Raw genomic sequence first — 16,841 nt, 5'->3', positions numbered from 1 at the left:
AAAAAAGTTAAAAGTTAAAAACAGTTTAAAGTCTCATGCTGGGTTAAAAGCCAGTGAATAAAAATGGGTTTTAAGAAGGGTCTTAAAAATAGCCAAAGAAGGGGCCATGAACATAACAATGAACAGAGTTGTACTTTTTAGATGTCAGGGCCCTATGCAATATGTACACATATTCTTAATATAGTATACATTTTAACTGACCTTTATTTTACTATGTTTGTCTTTTTGTAGGTGGCTAAAATACGCGGTGCTGCTGATTGCCGTCTAACGTTACGTTACTGTGGTTGATACATTGACTAACGTAACGTTATTTGTAGGTACCTCATGCAACCCTGCTTAAAAAAAATCACTTGACAAAAAGTATGAATAAGGTAGCGAACTGCAGTGGACGCAACAGATTGCCGTGTTTGCAATGACGTTATAACCATAGACATCTTATAAGTAGACGCAGCATTGGTTGCTGTGACGCGAGCAATTTGCATCTTGAAGTGGTGATGAGGAGCCGGCGAGCAGCCTAAACTGACAGTTGACAGGTAGAAAACAAAGATGCCGGGCTGGTGTTCAGCGTTTTCCTGCTCAAATGAGCGGACTGTTGAAAATAGGAATCGGGGGATTACTTTTCACAAGTAAGATTTAACATTAATGTACTATTGGTTGTATTTTATGAAAATAACATTACCACAGAGTTGAGAAGGAGCAAAGATCTTCAATATTTGTATGTGAAAATCACAAAGAAATCTTCTGGGGAAGGATGACGCCCCTACAGGGGTTTGGTTTACAAACTTTCAGCCCCACCTAAAACAAAATTCACCAGCCGCCACTGATTATGATGCATTCTCATTTTAGGCAAAATATAAGACAATACTTTCTTAACAGTATAATTGTAACCAGGAATAAGTCTTCAAGTAACAATATTCAAATACTAACATTGTTGGGTAAGGCAACATTTGGTTTTATTCTGAATCCAGTGAAACAGATTGGTGGTTTTAGCTGATATAAAGACTTTCAGGTGTTTATATATGTTTAAGTATTTGGCAGACGCTTTTATCCAAAGCGACATACATAAAAAATACATATATAACAATCACTGTAAACATGATCATTTAAGGGAAGAATGTAATACAAAATATCAATACAAAGTGTCACGACAGAATAAACTCTCTGCTGCTGCAGCAACAGAGATACGGTCTATAGGATATATAGATATCTAATGTATTCATACATTGTTTATGTAGCATGTATATATAACGTAATCATATTGTTTCTTCAATTTAAAAATAGCTGACCGTTTTTTTCCCCCTTCTCTGGTATTATATTCCCAGTTTTAATCTCGGACGTCTGGTCATTTATAGCGTATAAGAATATTATATTACTGTTAAGCAAACTATGAATAATAAAACATGTGTCCGTTACCATAGCTACACGTATGACAAAAAAGCGCGTGAAAATGAGTGGTATTCAGGGAGGTAAAATGAATTCAATGCGTTGACAGTTCATTGCTCCTGCCAAATGAATTGCACTGAGTGGAGCGGATCACCACTCCAAGATGGCGGCCCCGAGTCTCGTCTGCGCCAGTAGGCAGTAGCGCTCGATGCTGTGTACCCTTATAAGATGTCTATGGTTATGACGTTAGCAGTGAGTTTACAGCCTCACTGATTTAACTACACAGCAAATAAAAGTCATGTTACTTAGCCAATAAACGTTATCTTACAGTCAAAACTTACCCTTCTTTGTGCAACTTCAAATGTCGAACGAAGTTGGAAGTTGTTGCGTCTCCGTCTGTAATATTCCAACTGCGTGATTTGCATACGGCAATTCGTTGACCAAGTCGTAGTTTTTATACCCGAACGAAACCAACTTTGGTATAAATCTTTCTCACTGGCGCGTTGTTTGACAACTCTTGTTCATTGGTTGTCCTGCAATTTGATTGGCTGAATGCTGTGTGATGAAAACAATGTAGATCTAATTTGATTGGCTGTTGTACTGAGAGCACACACGCTGACACGCAGCACACACGCTGATAGACAGACAGACATGTACAAAATGAAAGCTACGGAGCGCTCCCAAATAACTTTTTAAGCTTTAGGTTTTGGGGAAAGTAGCAAGTCATGTCAAGTCAAAAGGCTCAAGTCCAAGTGAAGTCACAAGTCATTGATGTTAAAGTCTAAGTCGAGTTGCAAGTCTCTTTACATTTTGTCAAGTCGAGTCTAAAGTCATCAAATTCATGACTCGAGTCTGACTCGAGTCCAAGTCATGTGACTCGAGTCCACACCTCTGGTAAGTAGTACCTCGACTTACGAGTACCACAACTTACGGGTTTTTCAGCATAGGAGCTGTCCCACGGCTAATTGCCTCCCCACCAAGAGTAGGCGTAGTAAATGTCACAGTGAACCCCTTAAGGTGAGACCAAAACATCCAGTCTTAGTCGCTAGCATTAGTTTATAGCAAGAAATGAACATAACTTTGTTTTTTGATTGGATGATATTGAATTGGATGATATTCATTGAATTAAAGACAACATGACCGAGTGTGTAGCTAGTTCATTTGGAGCGTAGCCCTACTCGTCTGTTTGACAGAGAAGAGCTGCTGGAAGGAGATACTGTAGAAGTCCAACTCCACAAATACTGTACATTATTACTTTACTTCAGAAAACGAGTATAGTTTTCTATTGTTTTGTCTTTCATACGGTATTCATTATATAAAAGTTATTTCTTATCTTTAAAAGCCATGTTACGTGTTAAAATTGTGCTGTTTTTGGGTGGCCAAACACCAACTAAATTGATTTTAATTCAGAACCAATTAAACTACCTGAGGTACCACTGAATATATATAAGAGTATATTATTTACAGTATATATTAGTGTTGCATAGTACCGCGATACTAATGAATCATATTCGGTACTATACCACCTCTACAAAGTAATGCCCCCCCCCCTCCCTTTTTTTAACGGGCATGACGGCGCGTCGTCGTCGCGTCGTTGCATTGCTGGTTTTAATAAGCAGACGAGCATGTTCAGCAACGCACAATCATGGAGTACTTACAAGCAGACACAGTGTGTAGACAGAAAAGGGAGAATGAACGAATTTTGGCTTAAAAACTAACAATAAAGATGAAGTTATAACACTGAAACGCCCACAGGAAGAGGTGCGGTAAGACATTGCTAGCTAGCTAGCAGCTAAAATCCATCCACAGTCGGCAGTTTTTTATCTACTTCTAAATCACTAATCCTCGCCTCCATGGCGACAAATAAAGTAAGTTTCTTACAAGTATCATCCCTGCAGGACGAGGAATAGCTAAACATGCTTCACTACACACCGTAGCTCACCGGCGTCAAAATGTAAACAAATGCCATGGGTGGATCTACACCTGACATCCACTGTAATTATACCAAGTAAAGGAGCGTATCTAGACAATAATACTATGATTACATCGATATTTTTCACAAAATCTTTTTTTGTTTTTTGTTTTTTTTTGTATTACCGTATGTTTATAAACTCAGGAAATATGTCCCTGGACACATGAGGACTTAAATTATGACCATTGTATGATCCTGTAACTACTTGGTATCGGATCGATACCCAAATTTGCGGCATCATCCAAAATTAATGTAAAGCATCCGAACAACAGAAGAATAAGTGATTATTACATTTTAACAGAAGTATAGATAGAACATGTTAAAAGAGAAAGTAAGCAGATATTAACAATAAATGAACAAGTAGATTAATAATTAATTTTCTACCACTTGTCCTTAATAATTTTGACAAAATAATAGAATGATAAATGACACAATATGTTACTACATATGTCAGCAGACTAAATTAGGAGCCTTTGTTTGTTTACTTACTAATAAAAGACAAGTTGTCTTGTATGTTCACTATTTTATTTAAGGACAAAATTGCGATAAGAAACATATGTTTAATGTACCATAACATTTCTTGTTAAAATAAATCCAGTAATGCCATTTTTTGTGGTCCCCTTTTTTGTGGTACCAAAATATTGGTATCAGGACAACCCTAGTATATATTATATTTTAGTTTGACAAATGCAGACATTGCCTTGCAAGTGAGACCATTCATGCACTTGACAAAAACAAAACATGTTTTATAAGCGGCATACTGCATGTTCACAAGTCTTTCTTATGGACTGTAATAATATTTGTGACTTCCCTGACAGTCCATGTTATTTCTTACTTTGCGCTGTAAATAATATTTTACCACATCAGTTTCTCCGTCGGTGGCTGGAAGCAGTACTGCGCTGTGGGCCGTGATGCAACTTATTTTGGCTTACTTTGGATTTGAATTCATAGTAAAGATGACTGCTATTTTTACAATCCCAAAAACAATGTCACCCTTAGAACAGGATTGTCCATACTTTTTTCACCAAAGGCCATCTACCGAAAAGTAATGGTATTTTAATAGTTTATTTTGTAGAAAACATGCTAAAAATAGATATATTTCTAGACAAAACTTTGTGTCAGCTTTGGTTATAGGGGACAAAGCATACTATTATTAGGGATGAAACAATTCTCTGTATTAATGATAAACTGCGGTAAAATTACAGTTTCAAATTAAAATGGTCATAATACCGTGATTGAAAAACACATAAACTCATGGACCGATGATACTGCTCGTTTCCTGGAGAAGAAAGCTAGGGCTGCTGAATGCTGGCTATCAGCTAACGTCGCTAATCGCTATCTGACAGCTAGTTATAATAATAATAATAATAATAATAATAAACACTAGCTAGCTTAAACGCCAAAACAAATACAAGACACATTCACTCTTAATGTAAACTTGTATAAAACATTGCTTTCTGCGTGACTAAGTTGTCTAATTGTGCACATCAGAGTGGTAAATATCAATATATATATATTGTGTGTCCATTTTTATTTAGTTATTGTAAATACAACTTGGATGAAATAAAAAATATTTTAGTATGTGTACAAGTACTTTTGGAGCACATTCAACAACATGATGATAATAACTGTGATACATTTGGTCACAATAACCATTTTTTTATCGTTACATCTTTAAATATTATTATCAAAATGTCTGCTTTTTCTCATCACATTATGTCTCTTTTTCTGACATTTTTACTCATGTTTGCTGTTGGTAATATGCTGCACACTTTGGACACTCTTGCTCTAGTGCAGGGGTGCCCAAACTACGGCCCATGGGCCGGATCCGGCCCGCCAGCGTCCAAAATCCGGCCCACGGGAAGTACCCAGTTAAAAAAAATTTAAAAATAAATAAATAAATAAATGTTTTTATTTGTATTTTTTTATATTTTTCCTTTCTAGTCCATTTTCTACCGCCTACTACTCTCGGTGTCTCCTAGCCGCTCAGGCAAATCATATTGTCTAAAAATACATTTTCCCATTTATAACGTGACATCATCGCGCTCTGAATATTTATATATATATATATATATATATATATATATATATATATATATATATATATATATATATATATATATATATATATATATATATATATACACAGCATTTTTTTAACCCAATGCAGCCCCCGAGTCAAAAAGTTTGGGGACCCCTGCTCTAGTGAATGTGTGTGTGTTTGTGTGTGTGTGTGTGTGTGTGTGCGTGCGTGCGTGCGTGCGTGCGTGCGTGCGTGCGTGCGTGCGCATGAGTGGGGCGTGGCTTACATGGTCAAACCAGGAAGTGTAAAGCTTGCCTATTTGTGCCAAAAAGCAGCTTTACAGTCAGGGTTCAAAAAGCAAATATGTCAAATCAGCATTTTTCGTTGGCTGGTGTCAGTTAGTCCTGCTCCCAGTGAGTGATTAATGATTATTTATTATAAAACGTACACAGTTTTTGGACATATTTGGTCCAACATCTTCATTTTTACATTTATTTTACCTTTAACCCATTTAGAATTGCCTTACTTGAATTGGCAGCTTTCAACTTATACTGTATATGATGTGAATGTGGTCCAGGTCTTAAATATGACAGGTTGATCCTTTTGTGTGTGCGTGTGTGTGTATGTGTATGTGTGTTTGTTTTGTCTATAATCTATAATAAAACATCACGCTTTGCGCCAAAATGTTTCATGCATCGCCACTCCTTCATCGCACAGCGAGGAAGACACACAGAATGTTGAGGAAGATCACATTAATAGAAGAATCGTTCAACAGTAAAACAGTGAAAGAAAAGTGCTTGACTTTGCATTTGTTTTGCCAGATCAGCAGTGACTCTTGCTTGTGAAACATGCACCGTTTCCTCGCCCTGTGTCCCTTTTATGTGCCTTCCTGAGTGAGCCTACTGCAGATAGAAGGCGTGCACAAAACGTCACCAGCAATGGAAGCATTAAGTATTGAGGGCTTTGGCTACGTCAGTGAAGACCAGACGACTAGGTCTCTGCGTGGTCCCCTGGGTGCTACGCAGTGTCTGGCAAAACAGGAGAGAAATGTATTATTATTTGTTTACATAATTGCACAATTCCACATGTCCAAAACAAAGTAGGAAGAAGCATAGTTTACCCTATCCTACCCCTTCTCACTTTTCAAACAAAGAGGGAAAATATGTGTACTAATAGTTGTACCTAATGCAAGATGAACTGGAAAATGCAATTTGGAAAAGAAATGCTAAAAGTGAGCATGCTAGCCAGATAGCATGAAGTAAGAAAACATACAGCTGGCTGTTAGGCGTATACTTGCAAAATGAGGGAAAAAATAGCTAGCACGCTAACATGCGAACATTAGCGTGCGTGAAATAACAAAATATTTGACTCTGAGGTGTAACCTGCAAAATCAGCTTAAGAGCCAGCGTGCTGCCAAGCCAACAGTTAGCATGTGTGTACTAACAAAATATTTAACTCTCAGGTGAATACCTGCAAAATTAGTTTAAAAACTAGCATGCTAAAGGTAGCATGATAGCAAGATAGTCAAGTAATAAGATACGTATTTATAAATATATATACATATAAATGTATATATATATATTTATATATATATATATATATATATATATATATATATATATATATATATATATGTATATATATATATATATATATATATATATATATATATATATATATATATATATATATATATATATGTGTGTATATATGTATGTATGTGTGTATCAGTGGCGTGCAGTCACTAGAGGCAGGGGAGGCGGGGCCTCACCTGCCATCATGGAAAGAAATAAAAAAGTAAAAAGAAAAAAATATATATTAAATTGTTATATGTATCCAGTGATTATACTAAAGTTATTTTCCATTTAACTTCACCAGTTTTAGATTATTTTTATTTTTATTTTCACATTTGCCGTTCAAATACTGAGGAGACGGTGCGGTGATCAGCAGCCAGTTGAGGCACTTGTGCCTCACCATGGATTGCGCAATGACTCGGCTAACTGCTGGCCTGCTGTGCAGTGAGACCGTATTGCTATATGAATTATATTATACATTTCCATAGTTTAGTTAGCTGAGGTATATAATGTACAGTGTATTTTGTCAACAACTGTGTGGAACGTATTTTTAGTGCTGAGCGATCATAAATCTGCTGCCAAGACACACTGTGTGAGGCTCGTCTCATAACCCCGCCTCCTGGTGCCGGTTAACACTCCCGCCGCAGAATGCACCGCCCGACGGGAGCGCCACACCAACCAAAGCCCACACCCAAACTCTCCACGTATCAAGACCGAATCCACCCAAAAAAAGTCACTTAACAAGAAGCCAAAAAGTGCAAAAACTACAATGCTCGCGCTGCAGGAGCCGCGAACGACCGCAGGGACACAACATTAGGTACACCTGCACTGCAGGTTCATATGTTTGTAAATCTGACTGTGATGATGCAGTCGTGCCTCACCAGACATTAACTTCACCGCACGCCACTGGTGTGTGTATATATATATATATATATATATATATATATATATATATATATATATATATATATATATATATATATATATATATATATATATATATATATATATATATATATATATATATATATATATATATATATATATATATATATATATATATATATATATATATATATATATATATATATATATATATATATATATATATATATATATAATGTATATATATTTATTTATATATATATATATGTGTATATATGTATATATATAAATATATATATATATATATATATATATATATATATATATATATATATATATATATATATATATATATATATATATATATATATATACAGTATATATATATACATATATATATACAGAGCATATGACTGTTAGAAGTATGTCTGCATAATGAGTAAAAAGTGTTTGCATGTTGGCAGTTAGCATGTGTGAAATAACAAAATATTTGATTCTCTGAGCTGTGTACCTGCAAAATTCGCTCAAAGTTAGCATGCTAACGTTAGCATGATAGCAAGAGTCAAGTAACAAAATATGACTGTTACTGGAAGTGTATAATCTGCAAATTGCGTTAAAAAATCTAACCAGCTAAGTTAGCATATATGAAGTGAAAATATATTTGACTCTGAGGTGAATACCTCCCCTATTCTTATTCCTGTTTGACATCTTATTAAAATAGAAAATTACAATAAGGAGAAGGTAAGGAAGGGCATGATGATGTTTATTTTATTTTATTCATAATCATTGTGTGGGGAAAGTCAAGGTTAAAGGGCACACAGGGAATACTTTACCATGTGGACTTTCTACGTTGCCATTGTCAAAACTTTAAAGGCAAAAAGAAAATGAAAGTAAATTACAACATGCAGGAAGCAAGTCGATTATTCATTCATAATTTTGAAATGTGTTTTTATGTTTCATATTTGAAACAACACCAGCTCATCAAAGTGCTGTACAGAAAAATAATTAATAGAACTGTAGTGCAATAACACATTTATGGCAGCATGATGAAGGAAACAACTTAAATCATAATATTGTATCATGAAAGAGACTAGAATAAAGAATATTTAATTGCAATTAATCCCATGCTTCCATTTAAATTTGCTTGCATAAATTAACTTGAAGCAAAGCAATTTCATTATCAGAATGGCATTCAGGATGTAATCTTTGCTGTTAAGCTGAACATACTAGTCGTGTCTTTTGTTGAGCCCTACAAAGTGTTTATACTGTAAGTATTGTACTTATTACACACAAGCTGTTTGATTGTAACGTGCATCTTAGTTGTAGTTTTCATTAACAAGTTGGAAGGTGTCAAACTCACCATGTAAACTCGCTAATGCTAATCAGTAGCATGTATACGGCATATCCATCTATCAGGCATGCTTGCTTTGTTGACATGGAAACTTACAACATTACTTAAAGACAAATAAACTTGTTTGCCCACCAATTGTTTGAGTCTGCAACCTGACGTGACATCAGGTACAATAAAGGTATGGAAATGTGGAACCATTTGATTTTACATCAAGTAAGGAAATTGGTCGGCATACTTGCCAACCCTCCCGAATTTTCCGGGAGACTCCCGAATTTCAGTGCCTCTCCAGAAAATCTCCCGGGACAACCATTCTCCCGAAAATCTCCCGATTTCCAGCCGGACAACTATATTGGGGGCGTGCCTTAAAGGCACTGCCTTTAGCGTCGTCTCTCACCTGAAAAGGAGACTATCATATATGTCTCCGTTATCCATAGGTTTATCTATAACCCATAAAGTAGGCAGGCACGGAACTATTTCTCAGCGTGTGTTTATTCCAGCCGGCACGTTAATACACTGACACACAACATCCGGATTCCCATCATGCATTGCTTCAAAACTACGGCAATTTCCAGCCGGACTGTTATGGCTCAGACTCCTGCCAACGCCTCTCATCCGTCTGTGCGCACCTCGGGACACGCCCACGGGCGCGCACATCCAGGAGCGCGACATGCGCGTCTCCGCCCCGCAGCAGCCGCCAGCTGCAAACGATCACCGGCATTCTGCACACGTGCACTTAATGAAGGACCTGCCTTCATAAGCTCGCAGAACCTGCCAGGCGGCGCCGGAGTATAGTCTTCCGTACCTGTGTAAGCATCCAGTGTCTGGCCATCCCGCGATCCCCTGCGACTTCCATGTTTCCGTTGTGTCTGATATTCCTGTTGTCTTCCCGCAGCGCTTCCCGTGTTCCCCTGTGATCCCTTGTTGTTCCCCTTGCTCCTCCGGACTGCCTTTTGGATTCTTGACCTCCCGCTTGGACACGTTCTTCTCTGACGCTTCTCTCTCGCCCCTGATCACCTGCCTGCCCCATGGACTTCCTCATCTCTCGTTCAACACTTTGGTAACACACACTTCAGCTAACTACACACATAGCCTTACACCACATACCCTTTTGGATCTAGTTCACACTCCACTCTATTGTTTATTTGTATAGTTTGATTATTATATATGTATATATATATATATATATGTATATATATATATATTTGATATATATAATAAATCATTGTTCACACTGTCCCCTGGTGTATGTTTGCCGTCACCTCCTTTAGTAAAATGTAACAGTATACTCCGGCCAATTGATTAGGGACCTGACGGCCCAGTGACTTTAGCCCCGCCCCAGTGACATTAGCCCCGCCCCAGCGACATTTTTCTTTTTTTCCCTCCGTTTTGCCCCATTCACCATGGCTTTTTCTTTTCGCTTCACACCTGAGGAGTTGTCGTGTCCTGCTGAAATGTCATGGAAAGGCATGTTCAGCAGCGATATCAGCAGGGAAGAATTTACCCGCCGCCTGGACACCCTTCTCCCACCCTTAGTGACTGTTCCTCAGCCAGCTAGAAGCGTCTGGCATCCGCTTTCGGAGGGGGGGGATAGTACTGGTGGCTGTGCTGATGGGGGGGCACAGCCGCACCCAGACAGGCTACCCCCTGCCAGACAAATTCCCCCAGTCTTTCGCTTTTCCCAGCCGCAGCCACCAGTCCCTCGGCTAGCCCCTGAGCTAGCACCAGTCCCTCGGCTAGCCCCTGAGTTAGCACTAGTTCCTCGGCTAGCATCCGAACTAGCACCAGTCCCTCGGCTAGCGTCCGAACTAGCACCAGTCCCTCGGCTAGCGTCCGAGCTAGCACCAGTCCCTCGGCTAGCGTCCGAGCTAGCACCAGTCCCTCGGCTAGCGTCCGAGCTAGCACCAGTCCTTCGGCTAGCGTCCGAGCTAGCACCAGTCCCTCGGCTAGCGTCCGAGCCAGCACCAGTTCCTCGGCTAGCGTCAGTCCCTCGGCTAGCGTCTGAGCCAGCACCAGTCCCTCGGCTAGCCCCTGAGTTAGCACCAGTCCCCAGGGTAGACCCCGCTTCTCCACCAGCTCCCAGGCTGACCCCGACCTCTGCACCTCAGCCAGCAGCGCCGACCTCTGCACCTCAGCCTGCAGCGCTGACCTCTGCACCTCGGCCTGCAGCGCCGGCTTCAGCACCTCGGCCAGCTCCTAAGCTGCCCTCCTCGTCTCCGGCTATGATGACGTCTGCCGCTTCCACGCCGCCGATGACGTCTGCCTCTTCCACGCCGCCGATGACGTCCTCCTCTTCGCCGATGACGTCTTCTTTTTGTTTCCGGCGAGACGCACCACGGCGCCACTCGCGTCCGCCTTTCAGACGGCCAATATGGTGGCCGTACCTTGGTCGCCCGCCTCGCCGGCCTCAGCGGCATTCTACTCGCCGCCGCCACCAGACTCGTCCCCGGTGGATTCGGGGAAATTTGGGCCGGTGACCCACCACCAGTTCACCCCTCCGCCCACCCTTGACTTTTGTTCCTGTGTTTTTGTTTGTGGTTCTCATCCGTCTGTGCGCACCTCGGGACACGCCCACGGGCGCGCACATCCAGGAGCGCGCCATGCGCGTCTCCGCCCCGCAGCAGCCGCCAGCTGCAAACGATCACCGGCATTCTGCACACGTGCACTTAATGAAGGACCTGCCTTCATAAGCTCGCAGAACCTGCCAGGCGGCGCCGGAGTATAGTCTTCCGTACCTGTGTAAGCATCCAGTGTCTGGCCATCCCGCGATCCCCTGCGACTTCCATGTTTCCGTTGTGTCTGATATTCCTGTTGTCTTCCCGCAGCGCTTCCCGTGTTCCCCTTTGATCCCTTGTTGTTCCCCTTGCTCCCCCGGACTGACTTTTGGATTCTTGACCTCCCGCTTGGACACGTTCTTCTCTGACGCTTCTCTCTCGCCCCTGATCACCTGCCTGCCCCATGGACTTCCTCATCTCTCGTTCAACACTTTGGTAACACACACTTCAGCTAACTACACACATAGCCTTACACCACATACCCTTTTGGATCTAGTTCACACTCCACTCTATTGTTTATTTGTATAGTTTGATTATTATATATATATATATATATATATATATATATATATATATATATATATATATATATATATATATATATATATATATATATATATATATATATATATATATATATATATATATATATATATATATATATATATATATATAATAAATCTTTGTTCACACTTTCCCCTGGTGTATGTTTGCCGTCACCTCCCCTTAGTAAACCACAACACGGACAAACAATATTGGGGGCTGCGTTTAGCGTCCTCTCTCACCTGAAAAGGAGACTATTATATATGTCTCCGTTATCCATAAGTTTATCTATAACCCATAACACGGTGGCCGAATGGATATAGTCACTCATGAACGGTCAGAGAAGCACAAGTCGGCGGCAACGCAGTATTATGGGCCACCTTGCAAGCAACATCCCGTTCTCATTTGCGTATGTTTTTAACAAATCCGTGAAGGATATGTTCCCGGATTCAGAGATCGCTCGCCAGTACTCAAATGGCAGAACAAAAGCTACTCAACTAGTGAAAGGTAAGTGTTTTTGTTTTTTTTAAGTAAGCAGCAAGTACAGTACAGTTAGTAGAACAACTGTGTTTTCATTACTGTTTACTGTACTATATATATATATATATATATATATATATATATATATATATATATATATATATATATATATATATATATATATATATATATATATATATATATATATATATATATATATATATATATATATATATATATATATAATAAATACTTTAATTTCAGTGAATTCTAGCTATAAATATACACCTCCCCCTAAACCCCGCCCCCCGGACCCGACCCCGCCCACCCCCCACCTCCCCCAATCTCCCGAATTCGGAGGTCTCAAGGTTGGCAAGTATGTTGGTCTGTATTATTTAAGTACCCATCCCTAGCTACAGCCCTAGTAGTTTTACTCATGTTATAATCTTTTAAACGTACTGTACTTCATTTAAATATTTACACGGACTCACCTTGGCATTGGGCCCAGCGAGGGTTCCATCCCGGCCGTGGTCCAGCAGTTCCTGTTCCAGCAGGTCGTCCTGTTCCTCGGCCGGGTCAAAGCTGTACATGGGCATGAGCTGGTGCCTCAGCTTCTCCAAACTGCAGCACAGAGATAGAAGAAGTCAGCCCTGACATTTGAGATGCTCAATGGACAAATTACAAGAGTACGTACCGCTTCCTTTTCCGGATGTACAGCAACTACGAAGGAGAAGGCGTACAAACGTAAATGAATGATGCTCATTGAATGCGGGGAAGACGTAAAAGTGTCCTTACGAGTGCGAGCGCCAGGCCGATGACGGTGATGATGCCAAAGGGGACGAGCACCATGCCCACTGCCGAGCCTTCCATCAGCGCCTCTGGGAAGGCGGTGGTGTTGAAAGCAGTCTCATTGGTGGTGATGGTGACGGTCATTAACGCTGTCCTGGACGTGATATTGTCCCCCATGGTGCTGGAGGAGGACAGCAGAGGTACGCTGCTGCTGCTGATGGCAGCTGGGGATGGAAAACTTGGACTTGTCTTGGCTGTAGGCAGCGCCATTGTCGGTTGGATGCTAACTTTATTATTATTATATTTTTACTCAGTCTTTAGTGTGTTTCATTGCGGACGTCATCTTCATGCTGGTCTGGGGTCTGCAGAGGAACTGATGACGCTTTGGAGGAGAAAAACAACAGGAAATCATTAACTGTCATCATTATAATTACCTGAGAAATTGTATCCGACTACTTATAAATAAATTGAGCTCTCAGAGTTTCCCCTTAATGTAATTGAATGTGACGCGCCGCCACAGCTTTTTTTGTACTTGAAAACGAATCACAGTAATATACAAACCCAAAACCAGTGAAGTTGGCACGTTGTGTAAATTGTAAATAAAAACAGAATACAATGATTTGCAAATCCTTTTCAACTTATATTTAATTGAATAGACTGAAAAGACAAGATATTTAATGTTCGAACTGAGAAACTTGGTTTTTTTTTGCAAATAATCATAACTTAGAATTTAATGGCAGCAACACATTGCCAAAAAGTTGGCACAGGGGCATTTTTACGACTGTGTTACATGGCCTTTCCTTTGAACAACACTCAGTAAATGTTTGGGAACTGAGGAGACCAATTTTTGAAGCTTTTCAGGTGGAAATCTTTCCCATTCTTGCTTGATGTACAGCTTAAGTTGTTCAACAGTCCGGGGTCTCCGTTGTCGTATTTTAGGCTTCATAATGCGCCACACATTTTCAATGGGAGACAGGTCTGGACTACAGGCAGGCCAGTCTACTACCCACACTCTTTTACTACGAAGCCACACTGTTGTAACACGTGGCTTGGCATTGTCTGGCTGAAATAAGCAGGGGTGTCCATGAAAAAGACGTTGCTTAAATGGCAACATATGTTGCTCCAAAACCTGTATGTACCTTTCAGCATTAATGGTGCCTTCACAGATGTGTAAGTTACCCATGTCTTGGCCACTAATACACCCCCATACCATCACAGATGCTGGCTTTTGAACTTTTTTCCTCTTTGGTCTGGAGGACACAACGTCCACAGTTTCCAAAAACAATTTGAAATGTGGACTCATCAGTCCACAGAACACTTTTCCACTCGATGAGCTCGGGCCCAGCGAAGCCAGCGGCATTTCTGGGTGTTGTTGATAAATGGCTTTTGCTTTGCATAGGAGAGTTTTAACTTGCACTTACAGATGTAGCGACGAACTGTAGTTACTGACAGTGGTTTTCTGAAGTGTTTCTTAGCTCATGTAGTGATATCCTTTACACACTGATGTCAATTTTTGATGCAGTACCGCCTGAGGGATCGAAAGTAACGGGCTTGCCGCTTACGTGCAGTGATTTCTCCAGATTCTTTGAACCTTTTGATGATATTACAGATTGTAGATGGTGAAAACCCTAAATTCCTTGCAACAGCTCGTCTTTAAGTATCTTGTCTTTGCAGTGTATTCGATTGAATATAGGTTGAAAAGGATTTGCAAATCATTGTATTCTGTTTTTATTTACAATTTACACAACGCGCCAACTTCACTGGTTTTGGGTTTTGTAATATTTTCTAGCCCCCAGAAGAAAGCACACAAACTCCAACGCTATGTTTAACTTTTATTACCAATCTTATGATAACAAATACTTTTGTCTCGTGAGTCCACGCTTCCCCGGACACTGTCAACATTGCAACTTTTTCTTGTTAGATTTCACCTCATTCCACTTTTTTTAATGTTCTTTTTTATTTTTTGCAATAGCATTTCCAGAATGGGTGGCGGGCCGGTAAACAATTAGCTGTGGGCCGCAAATGGACTTTGGACACCCCTGCTATAAAGTGTCTTTTTTTCAAATACTGGATTAATCAAACAAACTAATTGATGGTCGATTACTAAAATAATCGACAGCTGCATCCCTACTGCGATTATGGCAAAAATATTTTACTTGAGTCATAATACTCAAACGTCGACTTGTACCCTGCTTTCCACCCGAGTGCAGCTGGGATAGGACAAGCGGTAGAAAATGGATGGCTGGATAATACTCAAAAGTATTTTACTTAAATACCATTTTTAACCATTGTCATTTTTTTGTGTGCGGCGGTTCATGCAAGCAAAGAAGCTTTGACAAAGAAATGGTGTGGTGTGGAAATGAGGACACATCCGTGTCTCTGATTTGGAAAAGTCTGGTAGAGGCGAGGAGGATGTGGTAGCAGTCGAGAGCAGGATGTGGGTGAAGAGATGGAGGGAGAAGGCATAACGGACCAGATAAAGATCTTGAGGAATATGCAACACCTTGGAGGAAATGAAGCTTTCAAACTGACATCCTCCCGCACAGACAATTTCTGTGAATACCTCCCGCCTTCAAGTCTTTGTTACTTTTAATAGAAGTTTCCCGCAGCCCAAAGTGCTGTGATGCTCGCTTTCATGTTGGAAAGAAGGAGGTCACATGATCCCTCCTCTCTGTTGTGTTTTTAGGACCCACACGTACTGACATATACAAGCAGTTAAAAAAAGAAAAGCAGCTCTGCAGACACAAAGAGCGAGCGACATTCGTCACGGCACATACGTACCTCGAGTGTGCAACATGCTGGGGTTGAGAGATGTGCAACGGCAGGCTGGGGTTAGCTGGAGAGGGAAGGATTTCATTGGGAGAGGCGACATTTCCTCCAATGTCTGCCCCTCCTCCCTTTAGCAGTGCAGGTCCTGCACAGCCTGTTTACCCTGAAAAGCAGCCATTTTCTTGCAGTATGGAGTCACACGCCGACGTAGCAATATCCCGCCAGCCTCCAGGACCCCCCTCAGGTCCTCCAAGTGCCCCCGAGGACCAGGTGACCCCCCCACCCCCACCCCCTGTGTCTTGTTGCTGTCTTGTATTTGCCACAAGAGGCGACAGGAAGGATGCTAGAGGGAACAAGGAGCCATACAGCTGCCTCCCTCCCCTCTGCTTTCATTGGTCTAATGGCTTCAAGATGCCGACTGCAGTTGGTTCTTCCGGCTGCCTGTTTGGCCTTGCAGGGATGAGGCTGGGATTTCTTGGCTCCGCTCAGCAGATGCTCTGAGGCCTATGAGAGACTGCAT

The 16,841-nt window shown here is 40.7% G+C and overlaps 1 protein-coding gene across 3 annotated transcripts; it reads right to left on the bottom strand.

The window, feature by feature from the left end:
- Positions 1–5,612: 5,612 nt before the first annotated feature.
- si:ch211-161c3.5 (uncharacterized protein C3orf18) lies at positions 5,613–16,569 on the bottom strand. 3 transcript variants are annotated; one of them, XM_062067166.1, is made up of 6 exons: positions 16,334–16,569; positions 13,863–13,934; positions 13,559–13,776; positions 13,458–13,483; positions 13,255–13,384; positions 5,613–6,406 (listed from the first exon to the last, which is right to left on the bottom strand). In XM_062067166.1, the coding sequence occupies exons 3-6, from the start codon at positions 13,727–13,729 to the stop codon at positions 6,326–6,328; spliced, it is 408 nt and encodes a 135-aa protein (XP_061923150.1). In that variant the 5' UTR covers positions 13,730–13,776; positions 13,863–13,934; positions 16,334–16,569; the 3' UTR covers positions 5,613–6,325. The 3 variants fall into 3 exon arrangements, with proteins under 3 accessions (XP_061923150.1, XP_061923007.1, XP_061923071.1); XM_062067023.1 differs by having other exon boundaries at positions 13,559–13,934; XM_062067087.1 differs by lacking the exon at positions 5,613–6,406 and adding an exon at positions 8,282–8,702 and having other exon boundaries at positions 13,559–13,934.
- Positions 16,570–16,841: the final 272 nt, after the last annotated feature.

Source organism: Entelurus aequoreus, linkage group LG01 (assembly GCF_033978785.1).
Source record: "Entelurus aequoreus isolate RoL-2023_Sb linkage group LG01, RoL_Eaeq_v1.1, whole genome shotgun sequence".
Classification (NCBI taxonomy): Eukaryota; Metazoa; Chordata; class Actinopteri; order Syngnathiformes; family Syngnathidae; genus Entelurus; species Entelurus aequoreus.
Note: the sequence above shows the minus strand (reverse complement) of the source record. Positions and strands in the feature narration are given on the sequence as shown.

Excerpts from the sequence above, each read along its gene's own strand:
- si:ch211-161c3.5 (XM_062067023.1), bottom strand. The coding sequence starts at position 13,822 with ATGGCGCTGCCTACAGCCAAGACAAGTCCAAGTTTTCCATCCCCAGCT. Across the intron at positions 13,484-13,558 it reads TCGGCCTGGCGCTCGCACTC|TTGCTGTACATCCGGAAAAG; the intron begins GTAAGGACACTT and ends TCTCCTTCGTAG. Across the intron at positions 6,407-13,254 it reads TCGCTGGGCCCAATGCCAAG|ACACTGCGTAGCACCCAGGG; the intron begins GTGAGTCCGTGT and ends CTGTTTTGCCAG.